Genomic DNA, 18,441 nt, shown 5'->3' on the forward strand with positions numbered 1-18,441 from the left:
CCCTGCACCTGCACCAGCCCCATGTCTGTGGGACAACTCAGTCTCAGCCGGGCTGCAGGGCAGGTCAGCGAGGGGGCTCTCCCCCCTCAGGCCCTAGAAACCTCTGGTAGAAATGGCGGAGCAGTGCTTCTGAGGTGTGTGGGGTGTGGGGTGGAGGGGCGGGAGGGGTGTCATCCTGTGGGCAGAAGGGTCTCTGGCTGGCCTACTGCAGCCCCGCTCTCACAGCTTTTAGAGGAGGGAGAGGAGGCTCCAAAGGAAAACTTGCCAATGCACCCAGGCCTGTCTCCTGGGAACTGGCTGGAGGCCAGTTCAGGGACATTAGAGGGGAGATGCTCAAGAACAGGATCTTGCCTGGGAAAGAAAGTGTATTCTCCTGGGAGCAGACATGGCTGCAAACACAGGTCAGGGCTTCCAGCATCTGCTCTCTCCCCCAGCTCCCAGTGTGCCCGCTCCCCTGCCCGACTCACCGATCTCCTCGTACCGCATCACTGTGCCCAGGTTGGCGTTCTCATCTGGGGAGGAGAGACGGAGCACAGAGCATCAGGGCACCTGTGCGGTGCCCAGTGGGGTCACCCTGAGCAGCCTCTGAAGGAGGGCTCAGGATAGGGTGGAGGGGGTGGGGGGAGGATACATTGCCCCTTCCACACAGGGGCTATGAGTGAGCAGGGAGCACAAACTGAGGGGGGCTGTGGTCCCACACTCCAGGGACAGGACTTCACATTGCTGGGGCTTTGAGGGTTAGAGAAGCTGGCTGGCTAGGGAGTCGATGGCAAATACACACACACACACACACACACACACACACACACTCCTCCTCTTTCTGTATCATGGGGAGATAAGATGCTTGGTGAGATGCCCCTCAGGGGGGCCTCGGGCTGACTTACACACACCGGTCACTCGGTTCCTTTCCCTCCGGAGAACCCGCAAATCCCACAGTGAGAGCTTTGAGAGTCACAGGAGCCCTTCCCTTAGGAGTTACCTGGCTCAAGGAATGAGCCAAACAGAGGAAGCTGAGCTTTTACACCTGGGGCTATGGAGCAGGAACTGCAGACAGGTGGGAAAGACCGAGGCTTTGGGTGGGCTCCCTCGTGAGCAATGCCGGGTTGGGTGTGTGTGTGTGACGGGGAGGTGATGTCAGTGGGGATGGATGCACACTGCTTTTCTGTGTTCTATCAACTCTGTTACTGCATATCTCATCGCAGGAGCTTTGGGAGCATCTGCTGAAAGAATGGAGGAAGGAGGAAAAGAAAGATGGCTGATGTGGGAAAGCCTCCCAGCCTCACTCACTTACCCACGAAGGTGAAGCGCTCCACCGGCGGGCGGACACAGCAGATCCGGCTGAGGCTCTCGCCCACTTTCCCCAAGATCTTGGCTGTAGGAGAGAGTAGAGAGCAACATAGACAGACGGGGATGGGGACAGGAGGGAACCACGCACTACCTAATGTGTGCTGCTGCTCAGCATGGGGGCCGCAGTGGCGAGGACAGACAGAGGTGGTGGACAGTGGGAAAGGGGGCCAGGGGAAAGGGCAGAAAAATGACAGCAAAAAAAGTCCTTCTTCCCGTTCAGCAGTCCAGGCACAAGCACCTCGAGCCATAGACTGGAATCTATTCCCAGCTCATGTTTATGACATTGTGGGAAACATCGGCACAATGGAGGTGAGTGAATATAAAGGAGGACAGAAGAAGCACCCTTGGTCCCACACGCAGAGATAACCACTGCTAACAGTAAAAAGGAACCCTGGTGGCATAATGGTTATGAGTTGGGCTGTGATCCGCATGGTTGGCAGTTCAAAACCACCAGCAGGTCTGCGGGACGAAGACTGGGCTTTCTACTCCGGTGAACAGAACTCTACAGGGGTTGCGATGAGTCAGCATTGACTCCATGGTAATGAGTTTGGTGTTTATAAAACCAAGCTTCACAGACATTAAGTCCATTCCAATTCATAATGACCCAGTAGGACAGAGTAGAACTTGCCCGGGTGGGGTTCTGAGACTGTACATCTTTAAGGGAGTAGATAGCTTTTTCATCCTTCTCCCGCAGAGCAACAGCGGGTTTGAGCTACTGTCCTTGTCGTTAGCAACCCAACTTGTTGCCCACGACATCACCATGGCTCCTTACTACGGATACAGGGGCACATCATTCATTCCCCTCTCCTCTCACTCTTTTGCATGCATAACATTGTGTGTGCAGAACATATGTTAAGTCATGTTCTCCGTTCCAAAGGTCTATAGGCCAGATTGCCTTTTCCCATTTCTTATTTAGTGGGCATTTTCTCCCTGGGTTTGACCCAACTCTGTCCGCAATCACTCCCCACCACTGAACAGGAACACCCAGGTCCCAGGAGGCTCCGCAGGTGGCAAAGTTCATATTTGCGGCAGGGGGTGGGGGGGTGGAGGGGGGGTGGGGATTCTGCTAGGCTAAGTCATGGCTTCCCATGCAGATGGTCTTTAAAATAAGCAACCATTATATTTGGCTGAGAGGGACCTGGTTTTCAATGATCTCTCTGGGCTCCAATCCAGAAAATGTTTCCCTTGTGTGCAGCTGTGTGAGAACTATGAAATTCTGGAACTTCTTTGAGAATTACTCGATTTTTAATCAACCATACTATCATCTATGGCCTAGGCTTGAAAAGCAGTGTTCCCTCTGCTGGGATCTCTCCTGGGAATTGGACCTGGAAGAACATATATTTGAATGGCCTTAGAGGTAGACAGGAAGCCCTGGTGGCATAATGGTAAGGGGTTGGGCTACTAACCTCAAGGTCAGCAGTTTGAAACCACCAGCTGCCCCACGGGAGAAAGCACGACTTTCTACTCCCACAATGAGCTTCAGTCTAGGAAGCTCACGGGAGCAGTTCCATCCTGTCCTGCAGGGTCGCTATGAGTCGGCATGGACTTGATGGCAGTGAGTTGGCCTCTTGGTAGAGTTAGACGGCCCTTCCCTAGGAATTCTAACTCTTCTACTTTTGAGCTGTGTGACCTGGGGCAAAACACTTACCTTTTAGAATCTGAGTTTTCGTTGTAAGGGGGCATGATGTCATGGAATCATACTGTAAGTGAACCTGTGCCGGCACTAATACCAACCGTGTGGGCACTACGGTATTAGATGTTCCATCAGGCTTGGTGGTGCCTGCTTCCTGTCACTGGGGGTTCTGGATACCAACTGCCTGGGTGCGACCCCTGACCCTGCTACTTCTTGGCTGTGTGACTCTCATTAAGCACCCCTACTCCCTGGGGAAAACACTCACTTTGTCCTTTTAATTCCCGTTCCAATGCATCTTTTTCCCTTTTTCCTCCTCCAATCTCTCTTCATCTCTCCTCCCTCCCCCATTCTTCTCTTCCTCCCCCCAACCCCTTCCAGCTTCCCCAACCTTTCCTGTTAGGAGGAGTTCCCTCTGAATGCTCTATCAAGGGTTCTTGAAGGGTGGCCCCCAGCCTAGCAGCAGGAACATCACCTGGGACCCTGTCATAGATGCAAATTCAGCCCCACCCAGACCTACTGGATCTAAGTCTGGCCATGGGGCCCAACAGTCTGCTCTCCGCAGCCGCTGTGCTCCCGCTCCTCACAGGCCGTGCCATGTCCCCTACCTGCAGTGGGCTTGGCGGGCACGTTGCTGTTCTGGTAAATGGGCTGGGGGTTCTCGTGCTGGGGCTGTCCAATCACAGGCGTCATGGAAGGTGTGTTGACATTGGAGAGGATGCAGCCAGTCACTCGCTAGGGAAGGAGAGAAGTTCATGGTCAGTGTCTTGGGCAAGTGACACCTGAAAGTCTCTCAGGTATTCCCCAATAGTCCAGCGGTGAGGTCACCTAGCACCCAGAAAAACAGAGGGGTGGGAGCAGGTGGGCTGTGCTAGACCCGGCACCACTTCCACCGTGTGATCACTTGACCAGCAAGAGGCAAGGTTGCTAAATAGGAAAGGCATGGGTGGAGGTGTCCAAATTCTAGCTTGGCCCTCCCTAGCTGTGTGACCTTGGACAGCTAGCCTCTTGTGAGTCAGTTTTTCTGGGGGTGACTGGATGCCGTGAGCCAGCCGAGCAGACAGGTCAGCACACGGCAGGAGCCCTTGTGGCAGAGTGGCCACTGCTAACCACAAGGTCAACAATTGGAAACCATCAGCCATTGCTGGGAGCAAGATGAGGCTGGCTGCTCCCGTACACAGGGACAGTCTCAAAACTCATGCAGGCAGTTCTACCTGGCCCTAGAACAGTGGTTCTCAACCTGTGGGTCGCCACCCCTTTGGGGGTTGAACGACCCTTTCACAGGAGTCACCTAAGAGCATCGGAAAACACATATTTCCAATGGTCTTAGGAGCTGAGACACTGCTCCTCTATCCATTTCCAGGTGGGTCCACCCACATGTAGATACGCTCACATACAAGTACCCGCATGAAGACTTACCCATGCTACAGCATGCTTCAAGATAACATTTCATTGATTTTAATTAGAAATAAATATTTCACAATATATAATGGCATATTGTCTTTGTGATTATCACTATGCTTTATGTTCAATGTGTAACAACAAAAATACATCCTGCATATTAGATCTTACATGATGATTCATAGCAGTAGCAAAATGAGTTAGGAAGTAGCAACGGAAATCATTTGATGGTTGGGGGTCAGCCCCCAGGAGGAGCTGGATGACAGGGTCTCGGCAGGAGGAAGGTGGAGAACCACTGCCCGAGAGCGTCAGTGTAAGTCAGAACTGCCTCCATGGCAGGAAGTTGGTTTGGTTTGAGCTGATGTATCTTCAGGGACCCCCAAGGAGGCCGTGTCTGCGTACGTGGGGAAGTCAGCCAGACAGCACCACCCGCTTGCCGGCTTGGAGTGCAGCGTTGACTGGGCCAGGGCCTCAGTGCCAGGCACAGTGCTGCACATTTGCCTCGGGACGGGGAGGGGGGGTTGGGAGCCTCCCGCACCGGCTCCGGGCCGAGAGGAAATTCTGTGCAGTATCCATTGTCCCGTGCTATCTGGGCTGCCGCTGATAGGACAGTCTTCACTGCTGACTGCAAGCTGACCCTTGATGGCCCTCAGTGAGTGGGAGGGGAGCTACGGGGCCACAGAGAACCAGGGGACAAATGTTTCACCGGTTTGGGGACCCAAGGGCCAATGCTCATTCCAGTTTCCCTCCCAGAGGGAGGGAAATCTCTCCGGGAGAGAGAGATGGGACCCTAAAGCCACCGGGCTGGAGTGACTCTCTGAAGGCACCTCTTCCACAGGTCACCCTCCCTGCAGGCAGAGCAGGTGAGCCCCTCGGACCCCGGAGAGCAGGTCGCAAGGAAGCCTGACAGGAGCCGGCCACAGCAGCATCGGTCACACCTGGTGTCCACTGTGGTGCTAACTCCCTCCTCTGGTCCTCTGCCCACCTGGGGCTGGTGGGGAGGAAGGGCCCCACGGCTGCCTTTTGATGATCCTGCCCCCAGAAAGGACAGCACCACGTGCCCACATAAAGCTGGATGGGTAGCTGAAGGGTTGCTTCCTCCCAGCCACCTTCCTATTGCTGCGGCGGCGTCCATCCTGTTTGCCTCGCTCCGCCCTACAGAAGAAAATGGCTGGCCGAGTGCCCGCGTCTGCCCTCATCAGCCCTCCCGTCCTCAGAGGCCTTGCCAACCAGAGCCCGAGTCACCCAGCAAGCTGAGCGCCTTCCGTCTCGGATGGGCCTGGCCTCTGTGCCAGGAGGAGAGGGGAGGCAGGAGCCATGGGGGTCAGCTCTGACCCTCAGTGGAAGGCAGAGGGTGGTGGTGACCTACTTTCTCCCACAACCTCTGCCTGTCATGGCAATGGCTGGGTTTCCGGCCAAGCTTCTCTGGCCCAGGCTCTGGCTCCCGAGTGACGGATGGAGGGCCGGCACTGGGACAGACCACTTGCCATCCAGTTGTCGCTGACACAGGGCGAGTGGAAGGGTGTTCCACGGGGCGGTCAATAGTGGATTCATTGGAGGTCGATCAGAAGGCTTTTCTTCGGTGGTGCCTGCGGCTAGAGTGGACATGCCAATCTTTAACCTGGTAGCCCATCGCGTCCACCCTTTGTAGCAGCCTGGTGTGGTGCCTGGTCCATCCGGGGCTGAGGAAAGCCTGGAGGGCCATGGCTCCTTTGCAGCATGGAGCTTGACGCTTCCCCATCCTGAGGACAGGCTTGGAAACTCCCTGTGGGGGGCTGGGCACCCAGAGCTCCGCCCTCTCTTCCTCCTCCTCTCCTGTCTCCACTCTTCCTCACACAGACAGCTCTCACAACTGCTTGGCTTCTTTCAAGGAGCTAGAAGGGCTAGAAGGCATCGGAGGGCTAGAAGGCTCCTACTAAGTAGTTCACTGCATTGTATACACACACGTTCATGTTCCTACGTGGCAGCCTTTCAAGGGGCCCCTCCTTCCTTCTGCCAGATTAAATCAGAGCCCACCTGAAGACAAACCACAGTGCGCACCTGAGCTCCCGCCCCAAGCTGAGGGCGTGCTACCCTCTCCTTGCTTGCTCTAAGCCATTGTCCCAGCGCGTGGAGATCATTCTGGTCCCAGGAGGAGGGCAGGGAGAGGAGGCAAGGCAGCCAGCTATTGAGTCCAGGAAGGAGAGTCTGGCCTGTGCTGCCACGTAGGAACATGAACGTGTGTGTATACAATGCAGTGAACTACTTAGTAGGAGCCTTCTAGCCCTCCGATGGTGAGAGGAGCCCTGGAGGTGGGCTGCTAGCTGCCAGGCCAGCAGTTGGAAACCACTAGCCACTGCTTGGGAGAAAGACAGGGTCTTCTACTCCGATAAAGAGTGACAGTCCCAGAAACTCACAGGGGTGGTCCTGCCATGTCCCATAGGGTCACTATGAATCAGAACTGACTCGATGGCAGTGAGTTTGTTGTTTTGTTTTTGAGAGACCTACCTATGGTTCTGGGCACATTGTGGAGTGAGCTGTCTGCTTTATGTTAATAAGGCAGGCTAAGGTGGAGTGTATTTTGAGTTCCCACCTTATGGGAAAGTGTGACTCAAGCCACCAGCATTAGTGTCCCTGGCGGTGTAGGCTGCAAATTAGCTATCATCTTTGATATCTGTGTTAAAACGAGAACATTTCCTGTTTTAAGTTGTTCTCTTATTAGGCAAACTGCCAGGTTTCTGTTTAATTAAGGAAAGGGCAGCCTAGGGTCACAGAACTACTTGAGACCAGATCTGGCCTTCCCAGCATGCAGAGTAACGTCTAACATGTCATCAATTTGACCTTTGACATCAGGGAGCTAAAGGCACATTGCTGTGGGCTAAACACTGTATTTTTCCCCCCTTTGCTGGATGGGGATGCACTGAAGGCTAGTGCTTGGGCTGAATTATTGGCATGAACACCAGTCAGGTGTCACTTATCGCCCTAAAAAAACGCTGGTCCAGGACTTGGGGAGCCACTTTGGCGATGTGCACCCCGGGGTGTTCTTTTGCTTGACCAACCAAGGGAGACCTACTTCTGCTGCTTTTGGCCATTCTGCCCCTCCGGAGCCTCGCTCAGCAACACGTAGGCAGAGAGCTCTCTGGCATCTGGACCCTGCGTCTAACCTTGGTCTGACTCCTTGGGCCTTGAGCTGGCAGCCTATGGCCCGAGCTCATCCACGGGCCTCCACAACTGTGGAAGCCCTTATCCGGGGGTTGGTGAGCTCTGTGGGTTGTTGCGGCACAGCAGAGCCCTGAGCGGTGGGGTGGACAGGGTGAGGAGTGTTGATGATGGAATGGGAGAGCGTTTTGGAAGACTTGGACATTTGGGGTATCTTTCACTTCCACCTCACAGGGACTAGCCTTGTTCCGAGCCTTCTAATCTAAAAGAAATGATCTGTACCAGTGGTTCTCAACCTGAGGGTCGCGACCCCTTTGGGGGTCAACCGCCTCGTTCACAGGGGTCGCCTGATTCATAACAGTAGCTAAATTACAGTGATGAAGTAGCAACAAATATAATCTTATGGTTGGGGTCGGGGGGGTCACCACAACCTGAGGAACTGTATTCAAGGGTCACGGCATTAGGAGCATTGAGAACCACTGACCTATATACAGTGAACCCTCGCCACTTCGCGCTTCGACTTCCGCGGCTTCACTCTATCGCGGTTTTTGCATAACAGCGCATGCTCTGTCATTACTGCCACTGATTGGCTCATACTGTACACGCTTGATGCCATAAATAATATAATAAATAATAAATGATAATTGTAACGTCCAAAATGTTTTACTGTATTTTCCCTTTTTCGTTTAATAAATTGGGTAATATGAGTGTAATGGTGACTAAAAGGTGTTTTTTCATGTCCTCTATGCTCTAACTACGAAAATATTTGATTTACAAATAAGGAATCCTACTTCGCGGAATTTCATTTATCACGGTAGGGTCTAGAACCGATTGACCGCGATAAACGAGGGTTCACTGTATACTCTTTGAAGGAAAAAGCATGGGCCCACAGTTGACCTCCTCGGCTCCAAGGCTGATTGCCTCCACCCTCCACTCTTCTTCACCTTCTCTGACACCAGCTCCTTCTCCACGGTGCTCTACTTTCCCTGCGCACGGCTTTCCTGCTGGGTTCCAGAATTCATCTCGAGGGCCACACAGAATGCACAGACAATGTTCACGATAATGGGGTTTCTTAGGGGCACCAACAGGTTATAATTCATGGGGGAAATGCTTAGGATTCGGTTGGTCAGTCAGGACAAGTTCTCTTCTACCATGCCTGAAGGTAGGCCTTGCTCTGGCCTTCAGTGTCTTGGCCTGGCTTAGAACCTCAGACAAGCCTACGACATTCTCTTAGTGCTGCCAATAAGTGCCCAAAGGCATGCTCCTGGAACACAGGCCCTAGATTGAAGGCCGGCAGCTCCAGCGCCATGGGTCAGCAAACCCAGCTTCCACATTTAATTGTCCGGAGTCATCTTACTCTACAAGCACAGCCCCTGCCCCAAAGCACTCAGCTTTATTTACTCTGTGGGCTGGGAAGTCCCACCATTCCTAAATCAAGGGCATTCACTGTTCAGGAATCTCCGGGTCCAAAGGACATGCTCTACTCTTTGTTCTTCTCCTGTGCTGGTAGTGAGAAAGTCCCCCATGATTCAGAGATGGCAGATTATGTACCCAGCTGGGTGGCAATCACAATTAGCCCAATTAACATTCATTCACAGCTAAATCAGAATCTTCCTTCGCCTTCTTACCCAGACCCTTCAGGAAAATAAACATCATTTGGTGAGAGTAACCGAGGCTGTGGCTAGAAGCGCCCTATTAGGTACTTTACTCTGCATTGCACCTTTTTACAGCATGTGTGTATGTGAGTGTGTATGCACACAAGTCACTGAACCAGTCCGGGAACTCATTCTTTTCTCAGGAGGGAAAGGGAAAGAGGTTGGTACATGGTGCAGATCCCTCCCGTAGCCTTTCAGCAAACTCCCATCAGAACTCAGCAAGTGCGAAGGGATCACCCCAGGGCATGGAATTGACCGACTTGAGTTGATCTCTGAATGACCCTCGGGGTCAGCATCTTCATTTTGCAAAAACAGTGGCAACCCTCCTGTCCTGCATCATGAGGGCATCAAAATGCCACACAACGAGAAACCCCCATGCAGCAGTCCGGAAAGCTGCTCACCCGTGTCGCCAGCTCACGGGTGCTGAGTGGGATGGTGCTTCACCACCCCCTTGAAGACACATGTGGGGCATCTGCTTTGAGAGACACGTGTGAGCAGAACTGCTGTGTGTTGACTGCTGGCCTAAACCTTCCGTGCTGAACTGACGATCCACTGCAGACTCCTTTCCCTCCCGAGAGGGTCAGGACCAGTCTTCTGTCTGACGGTGGCATGAGGCATGAACGTGTTTTATGTCACGGAGACGTCAGGGTTGTTTGTTAGCAGAGCCCACCTTGGCCTGTCCTGATGGATGGACACCCTGAGAGAGAACAATGGGGCTCCTGTGATGACTGCTGTTGTGGAAGTCACGGCAGAAGAGCAGGTCGGTGTCCCCCGGTGCAAGAGTCCTTTCAAAAGGAGCCAGTTGGCTTTCGGTCAGGGCCGGTCCATGCGTGCAGAGGAGAACTGCTCACTAGGCTTCCCAGCTCTGTGCTCCTTCAGAAACAGATCACAGGCCTTCTTCCAAGGAGCCGTTGGGTGGGTTCATATTGCCCAGATTTCTGCTAGGAGATGAGCACTTACAAGTTTGTGTCACCTGGGGACACCCTGGAGTCCTGTCAAGGGGACCCTCAAAGACTGAGGGTGTCTGTGCACACTTGCGAAGGGTTCTGAAGGTGGAAGGAAGGGACCCCAGGTTTTCTGGGTTCTCTGGGGAAAAGACATTTGATTGATTAAATAAGATGGGTTAACCTCTCCTGCTCTGTGCCCCCAAATGATCTGGAGCCCTAACTCTCACTTAGGACAAAGCACAGCCATTGGGTTGTTGGACTGTGGGGTGGTGAGGAGCTGTGGGTAGCACCCCAGGAAGTGCTGGTGGTATTGTCAGAAGGTCTTTCTTGGGGTGCCACCAGCAGCTCCTGACCATCCCCTTTGACAGGAGGAACTCAGATGGGCCGGACGCCCCACTGCCCCAGAACAATGCCGTTTTGATTGCTATCTGGGCCTCCGGGAGGGCTCTTCATAGAGGTCAGTAAAGGTGAGACGGATTGTTGTTTCTTGTCTTGATTTACTTTGAGCTCTCAAAGCAGTGCTTATTACCTTGTCACCAGGGGTGTTAGACTGCTATCGATCTGCTGTGATGGGTGTTTTCTTCCAACTCATCTCAGGGAAGCTGGCTGGGCAGAGCCTGTTCAAACCTGGCACACCGCTGTCTACCTCTATAGCCCAGGAGCAGCCCCAGGCCCCCGACAGAAATGCCAGGGCAGCCGGCATGGTGACCAAGCAAGCATCCCTTGCTTGGGTCCATTGACTAATTCCCCATGTTCTCTAAGAGGGAGAGCTGCATCTGGTCTCTCCAGGGCTAGCGTGGGAGGAAGGAAAGGGAAAGATGGGCCAGTGACTGGCAGGTCTGGGCACCCCTCAGAAGCCGCATCCTTGTGCATAGCTTGCACCGCCCACAAGGGCCCCTCTTCTCCCCCCTTTCCCTGTTCAATCTCTCAGCTCTTCCATTGCTGGAGACCTATAAGTCTGTGGTCTCTTTTATCCCACCTTGAACTTGCCATCCAAAGATAAAAGCTTCCCCGGGGGCCATACCCAGCAGGACCACCAACTGGGAGGCTGGATGGGGGAGGAAGGCAGGGAGCGGCCCAGAGGCTAAGCCACTGCCTCCCACAGAGCTGCTTGTTCACTGGCGCTCTCCTCCAGCTAGCCCAGAAGTGAGAAGCAGAAACCAGGTCCGTAGGCCAGCAGCCTCCTTTCCAGGCCTGGCCTGGCTCTGCCGAGGACCCAGCCCCTCCCCTTCATTTGGTGGTCCACCCACTCCTCAGCCATGGCCCTGCTCACCTTCATGAGGTCCCGATGATGCTCCAACACGCTGCAGGTCGTCTGCCAGGTGTCCTGATAGCACTCCCATGGGTCTACCCTGAGAATAATCACAAAGAGGCTCCCCTTAGTTGCCATCCTCAGACACAGGGTCCTCACCATGACGCTGCTCTGAGAGTGCAGGAGGCCTGTCCACACTGTGGCCCTCCCGCTCGACTGGGATAACACGTAGGCAGGGGTGCCTTCCTGACCCAGTTTCTTCCTCTGCAAAGTGAGACAAGTAGGGCAGAGGCTTTCAGAGGGGATGCTGGAAAGTAACTCGATGACCGGTGAGTGGAAAGGATGAGGAAGTTGTACACGTGAAATGCTTAGTCCCGGGCCTGGGGAAAATGACCGTTCTCCTCTGAGCCTTGAAGGACCGTGACCAGAGTTCACTGAGGCAGGCCCTCCTCGGCAGTGGCTGTAAGCCGTCTGTCTCCATGAGCAGAGGGGTGCCCTGAGGGTCCCGGGGGTGGGGGGTGGGGGGGGCTGTCACGTGGGAGCCTGAGACCAGCCAACCCCTCCCACACACCACTCTGAGAAGTGAACAGTGAGCCAGCCCTCCAGGGAGGCAGCATTCCAGCTTAATGATCAAATTAATGATCTGCTAAATTGGGCGATTGCTCATTTTATTCTCAGTTGAGCATTCCCTACCCACCTCCCAAGAAGACACACCTAAGGTTCCCAGAGATAAGATCCACCAACCCGAAACCCTTAAAGAGGCAGCTCACTCTCAGTCTGCCACCCCCAGAACTGGACACCCACTTCCCAGCCAGAAGCACACACAGGTGGCTAAAGACGGGCAGGGTGCTGGCCCGGCCTGCAGGCCCCACTGAGGCCAAGTTCAGCTCCCTCAGAGCTCACACTCACGGTCATGGAGTCATGCCAACTCAGCGACCCACAGGGCAGGGTAGAACTGCCCCTGTGGGTATCAGAGACTACAGCTCTAGCCTCCTCTTCCTCCCAAGAGCGGCTGGGGGTTTCAAACTGCTGGCCTGGAGGTTAGCCCCCTAATGCATAACCACCACGACACCCGGGTTCCTTGACCACCCACCTGGAGCGTCCCTCGGGATCTTAGGTCTCCCCATCCTGTCATCCCCATTCCCCAGGGGGCACTGTGGGCAGGCAGCAGGCACTCGGTAAACATCTGCTGAAGGTGTCACCGGATGACTACAGAATCATCTCATCACACCCAAGCAGCCACAGCCTCGTGCCCACAGTGTCCCCGTGGGCCCAACCTTCCCCAGAAGCTCATGAGCGGAGACGTTCACAGGCCTGGTCAGGAATCCCGGCCTGCCCAGATGTGCTCCTGCTCACTGGGCCTGTTTCTCACCTGAGAAAGGCAGATGTCTCCCCACCTAGCCTCTCCCAGGGGGCCAGGGTGGGGGGATGAGGAAGTCTATAAACAGCCTGTGCTTCTCCACAAGTCACTGTACCTGGGCGCACGTATGTCAGCATTATTGCCTTCTTCTCTTCACTGCCCCCACTCCCTCCCAACTCCCTCCCTCCCAGATCAATGCCTCATCATTCTCCCCCTTTCCACTGGGGGGTGGGGGTGGGGTGGATTATAGCACAAATTGTGTGCATTATTTTTTAACTAAAAGGCCTCCTCTTTGGGGAACGCCATTAACATAATTAGCGGCAGCTTGCTTTAATGACCTCGCAAGCTCAGAGGATTGGCAGCTCAGAGCCCTGGTAGCACAGGCTTACAAACTGGGCTGCTGACTGGAAGGGCAGCCTTTCCAAACCCCCAGCTGCTCCAAGAGCGAACGCGAGGCTTTCTGCTCCCATCAAGAGTCAAGGTCTCGGACAGGGTGTTATTGTTAGGTGTGGTCAGTTGTACAGCAGAAGAAAACACCTGTGCCATCTTCACACTTGTCTGAGCCCATCGACCAGACCAGTGTCGATGCATCCCTGTGGAAGGCCTTCCTCTCCCACCACTTGACCAAGCATGAAGCCCCTTTCCCGGGGCTGGTCTTCCGTGACCACGCCGAGGAGAGGGTGGTAAAGAGCAGTGGGTCCGTCTGCCTGCACTGGATCTGCGGGTCAGGAATGGGAAACAGCCAAGGCTAGGGAACGCCGCCCTGAAACCCCCGAAGTGAAGAAGGGAAAGCATTTCAAATCTCAGCCCTGTCTCACCCAGACCCCGTGGTCACTCTGAGCAGACAACCCCTCAACCCCTCCTGAGTTGCCTATTGTTAAGAGCTATTGGGTCGATTTTGACTCTCAGTGACTATCTGACAGAGAATTGTTCCCACCGTGTTTTCAAGGCTCTGGCACAGTGGCTTATGCTACTAACTGTCAAGTTGGTGGTTCAAATCCACCAGGCCCTCTGAGGGGGGAGAGATGAGGCTGTCTGCTTCCATCAACGTTTCTACCCTTGAAACCCCTCTGGAGGCAGTTCTACTCTGTCCTATGAGGTAGAATCCACTTGATGGCAGCTGGTTTGGTTTTAAATATTTGGGAACTTTTTCCCCAAGAGTTTTACTGACAAATAATTTACACATCATACAACTCAATAGTTTAATCCCATCAAGGAGAATTGTACGATCATCATCACCACAATCCTAACCGTTGCTCAACCAGGGCTCCTGACTGGGCTCTATTTTTCTGAATTATGGTTTCGCAGAAATTATGCTTTGCCAGAAGAGCGAACACGTTTGTGTTGGAAGTACAGCCGGATGCTCCTTAGAAGTGAGGATGCTGGGACTTTGGACATGTTATCAGGAGAGACCAGTTCCTGGGAAAGGACATCATCCTTGGTCAAGTAGCAGGTGAGTGAAAGAGAGGGAGACCCCCGACAAGGTGGAGGGACAGAGTGGCTATACGGGTGGATCCCGCACAAATAGAACAAGGTGGCCATGAAGATAGCAGTTGGGCCATTCCTGAGGGTCTTCCCTTCCCCCTACCTTTTCAGCATCAGGATTATTGCCAGCACTCTTTCTCTGTCCTCTCTCACCAGCAATGAGTGCCAGGGCCGCCCCTCTCAGCCCCACTGTCTTTGGTGGCATTACCAGGCCAGCCGTACCTGATCCAGTCGGAATTCTGGACTGCCAGCTGACACATGATGAGACGATGCCGGCTTGACACAAGGCCCTGGGGGCAACAGAAGGATCATTAGGAGGTTCCTGCCCCTCCCCTGAGCTCCCTGACACGCCACCAGGAGCCAGCCCATTCTCTGTGATGAGAAAATGAAGGATGTGACCCCTTCTCTTGCCCACTTGGCACACAGACACACAGAGTGGCAGAGAGGAAGACAAGGGAAGGAAGGCACTGTGGGCTTTGCCACCCTCGGTGGGGCCAGTCAGTGGGTAGCCAGGTATGCAGCTTCCAGTGTGTGGGCATACACTGGATGCTGGGTGATGTAAAGGGCTAATATGTTCTGCTGCTAACCAAACGTTTGGAGGGTCAAGCCCACCCAGGGGCATCTTGGAAGAAAGGCCTGGAGATCTACTCCTGAAGAATCAGTCATTGAACACCCATCGGGGCCCACTTCTACCCTGATACACATGGGGCCGTCAACAGTTGAGACTGATTCCACAGCCATGGGTTTTCCAGACACATGGACCCAGCACAGCAAACATGGCCTTGTCTTGTATGGCTAGGGGACTTCCGCCAGAGCCCATCAAGTTCCAAGTGGGAGGAAGCGGGGCCTTCTGGGAGCATGTGGTAGCCAGGGAAGTACATTGTAAATCAAGTTAGGCGAGGTTAGAGATGTCCCCCCACTGCAATGCAGGGAAACAATGTAACTCAGCCCAAAGCCAGTAGCCAATTTGGCTCCAGGGCCAATTCTCTCTCAGCAGGTGTGCCTGCTCCTCTTTTAGTGAGCTCACGCGGGGGCCAGGTGCTGGGAGCAGATGCTCCTGGGCAGGTGTGGAGCCTGGTCCTCCCAGCTGCTGCTCCACACCCATCTGTTCAGGCTGGGCTGGAATCCAGAGAAGAGGATGGGGCAGGTCCAGGGAAGCTACCAGGGTAGAATGCAACTGGTTCGGTGCCCTGCTGAAAATTTGCCTTTCCACTTCAGGAATACAGGATCAGAATCTCCGGTGTAAGCAGATCTCCAGGTGATCTTGTTAAAAATAGTTTTATTGGCACATCATCCACGTATCATGCAATTCAATCATTCAATCACATCAAGAGGAGTTGTACAGTCATCACCACAATCAACTGTAGAACATTCTCTTCTTTCTTGTGCTCATTTTTATTGGCTCCCCATTCTCCTCCCCACCACCCCCAACCTCCCCCAAGAAACTGATCCAGGTGATTCTTCTGAACAAGCACGCCTTGGAGATGTGTAGGTTTGGTTCAAGATCACCCCACAGAAGTCAATATCATAAAAAAGCAAGTCACACAATTTGGGTGTTGGGGTGGGGGGCGGGGTTGGTTTCCCAGGGCATAGAAAAGTGATGCTTACACTATAGTCTAGGACCACAGTATGTAGGGTCCCTGATGGCACACTGGGTTAAGCATTAGGTTAATGCTTGGGTCCACCAGCAAGATGAGGCTTTCTGCTCCTCAGGAACAAGCCTACCCTGTCCTGCAGGGTTGCTATGGCCCCGATCAACTTCCTGCCAGCAACTGGGGAGTCTATTCAGTGTGCAATAGCAATATGACAACGTTTGACGTGTTATGAAAATAGCCAAAATGTGACTCAGAGGCATGAAGTGAGCCCGTTTGGGGAAAAATTCACGAACCGACTTGTTCAATGCAAGGTTACCAACCCTGACATTATGAAAAAACACAACATCTGCAGAGCACAAGAAAAAACGAGATGTGCCCGCATCATGAGACTCACCTGGGAGCTTGTTAAAACCGACCTTCTGATTCAGTCCATCAGGGCTGGAAAGGTCAGGTCTCCTTCCTTCGGGGGAGGGATAGGAAGCCCTGGCTTCCGAAGGGAAGTGCACTGGGAGGGAAGGAAGGCACCCACCTGTTTTCCGTAGGAATCGTGGACCGGAGAGACAATCCCGCCGATCACAATAAACCTGCCAGTCTTGTGCAGAAAATCCCTGGCTCTTTCTAAGGAAGAGAAGAGAACCACATATTATAAGAGGAAAGGTTTGGAGTAAAGGTGATCTTAGGCTCAGGATCATTTCCCATCTTGCCGGCTTCTTAGATGGAAAGGGGAAACTTTCAAAGCCTAACATGGGTTCACAGAACCCCATTTCAGCCTCTGAAGCAGACGGGTTTAGAACGAAAGGAGATTAAGCGTGCTTTAAAGGCCCTTCATTGGGCCCTCCCCACCTCCACCCACCCCCACCCCGTGAGGCTCAGAGGGGCTTTAAGACAAGCACCTCATTAAGAGCCATTAGCAGTAAGCGATTTGAATGTATTCCATCAACACACACAGAAATCCGACGCTGGAGGAGTGGCCTCCTTATAATATGAAAGGAATCCTGATTGCCTCATCTAGTGACTCAGAAGAGAACCACAAACAAATGTAAAAGGCCTTGTCTGTGATTAAGGAGAATTAACAATCAGACCAGAGACCGCCATCATTACAGTAGGCTAAGAAATAGGATGCCATAGAAAACTTTTATTTTGCCTTGGGAAGGAATGGGAAGGTGCCTTTCCAAATCTGCCAGGGAAGCCCATTTCCATTGCCCAAGAGCTGGGAAGGGGCTGGAGAGATACACTACAGTTCCCACAGGGGCCTGAGCGTGGGCCAATGAGGAAATCAATCAGGCCAGGATTTCCCAGCTAAGGGCATTTCTACATGCACCGAAGGGGGGATCTGTGTAATTCACAGACAGAGTTCTAGGATGGCTGTCTTAAAACATAAAAATAACCTCTTTCCACAAATACCGGTAATGCCTTCGATTTTCAAAAGTATAATTAATATTTTTATTGGCATCTTGTATGTGTATGATGCATTTGTTACACTTAAGGAAACCATCAGTGTTAGTCTGGGTAGACCAGAGAAATCCATGGACAGACATATGTGTATAAGAGAGAGATTCATGCCTAAAACCCAAATGAGGGCAGAACACGATAGTGGGACAAGAGGAAAGTACAAAGAAATGGAGGAAAGAACTAGGAGGCAAAGGATAGTCATAGAGATGTAAATACAGGCATATAAAGATGTAAATATATTTATATGTGATGAGGGGGAAATAGATCTATGTACATATATTTATAGGTCGAGTATTAAGAAAACAGATGGACAGTGGGCCCCTGCACAAGTACTCCCCAACACAAGAACACTTTGTTCTAACAATTCGGCAGTCTGAGATGCTCACCTGCCTGGCATGATCACTGAAGACAATGGGTGCACAAGAAAATGTGGTGAAGAAAGCGGATGATGCTTGGCTACCAAAAGACATAACACCTGAAGTCACTGAAGACAATGGGTGCACGAGCAAGTGTGGTGAAGAAAGCTGATGGTGCCCAGCTACCAAAAGATATAGCACCTGAAGCCTTAAAGACCTTAAGAAAAACAAGCACCATCTAGCTGAAAGACAACAAAACCTACCCAGAAGAAGCACACCAGCCTGCCCCTACTCGATCGCTGAGGACAAAGGGGGTACATTAGCAAAAATGGTGAAGAAAGCAGATGGTGTCTGGCTACCAAATGATACTGCATCTGGGGTCTTACAGTCTTGAAGACAAACAGACGGCCATCTAGCTAAGAAACAACAAAACCCACAAGGAAGAAGCACATCAGCCTACCCCAAGATGAATGCTGAAGACAAAGCGGGTACATAAGCAAATGTGGTGAAGAAAGCTGGTGGTGCCAAGCTGTCAAATTACACAGAATCTGGGGTCCCACATGCTGGAAGATAAACAAGGGGCCATCTAACTGAGAAACATCAAAGCCCACATGGAAGAAGCACACCAGCCTACCCCTACTCATTCGCTGAGGACATAGGGGGTGCATTAGCAAAAGTGGTGAAGAAAGCAGATGGTGCCGGACTGTCAAATGATACAGCATCTGGGGTCTTAAAGGCTTGAAGACAAACAGACAGCCATCTAGCTAAGAAACAACAAAACCCACAAGGAAGAAGCACACCAGCCTACCCCAACACGAATGCT

General features: G+C 52.8%; 1 protein-coding gene across 1 annotated transcript in view; it reads right to left on the minus strand.

The window, feature by feature from the left end:
• NMNAT2 (nicotinamide nucleotide adenylyltransferase 2) overlaps window positions 1-18,441 on the minus strand; it is a 199,658-nt gene that overhangs the window by 25,055 nt on the left and 156,162 nt on the right. The window contains exons 3-8 of the mRNA XM_004706685.2: window positions 16,340-16,428; window positions 14,438-14,505; window positions 11,392-11,470; window positions 3,586-3,712; window positions 1,292-1,372; window positions 468-512 (exon numbers count right to left, since the gene is read on the minus strand). Coding sequence (XP_004706742.1) covers window positions 468-512; window positions 1,292-1,372; window positions 3,586-3,712; window positions 11,392-11,470; window positions 14,438-14,505; window positions 16,340-16,428 — 489 coding nt within the window. The remainder of the gene's footprint in view (window positions 1-467; window positions 513-1,291; window positions 1,373-3,585; window positions 3,713-11,391; window positions 11,471-14,437; window positions 14,506-16,339; window positions 16,429-18,441) is intronic.

The sequence above is a fragment of the Echinops telfairi genome, unplaced genomic scaffold (genome assembly GCF_000313985.2).
Source record: "Echinops telfairi isolate 266 unplaced genomic scaffold, ASM31398v2 ScPeMD7_7424;HRSCAF=8462, whole genome shotgun sequence".
NCBI lineage: Eukaryota > Metazoa > Chordata > Mammalia > Afrosoricida > Tenrecidae > Echinops > Echinops telfairi.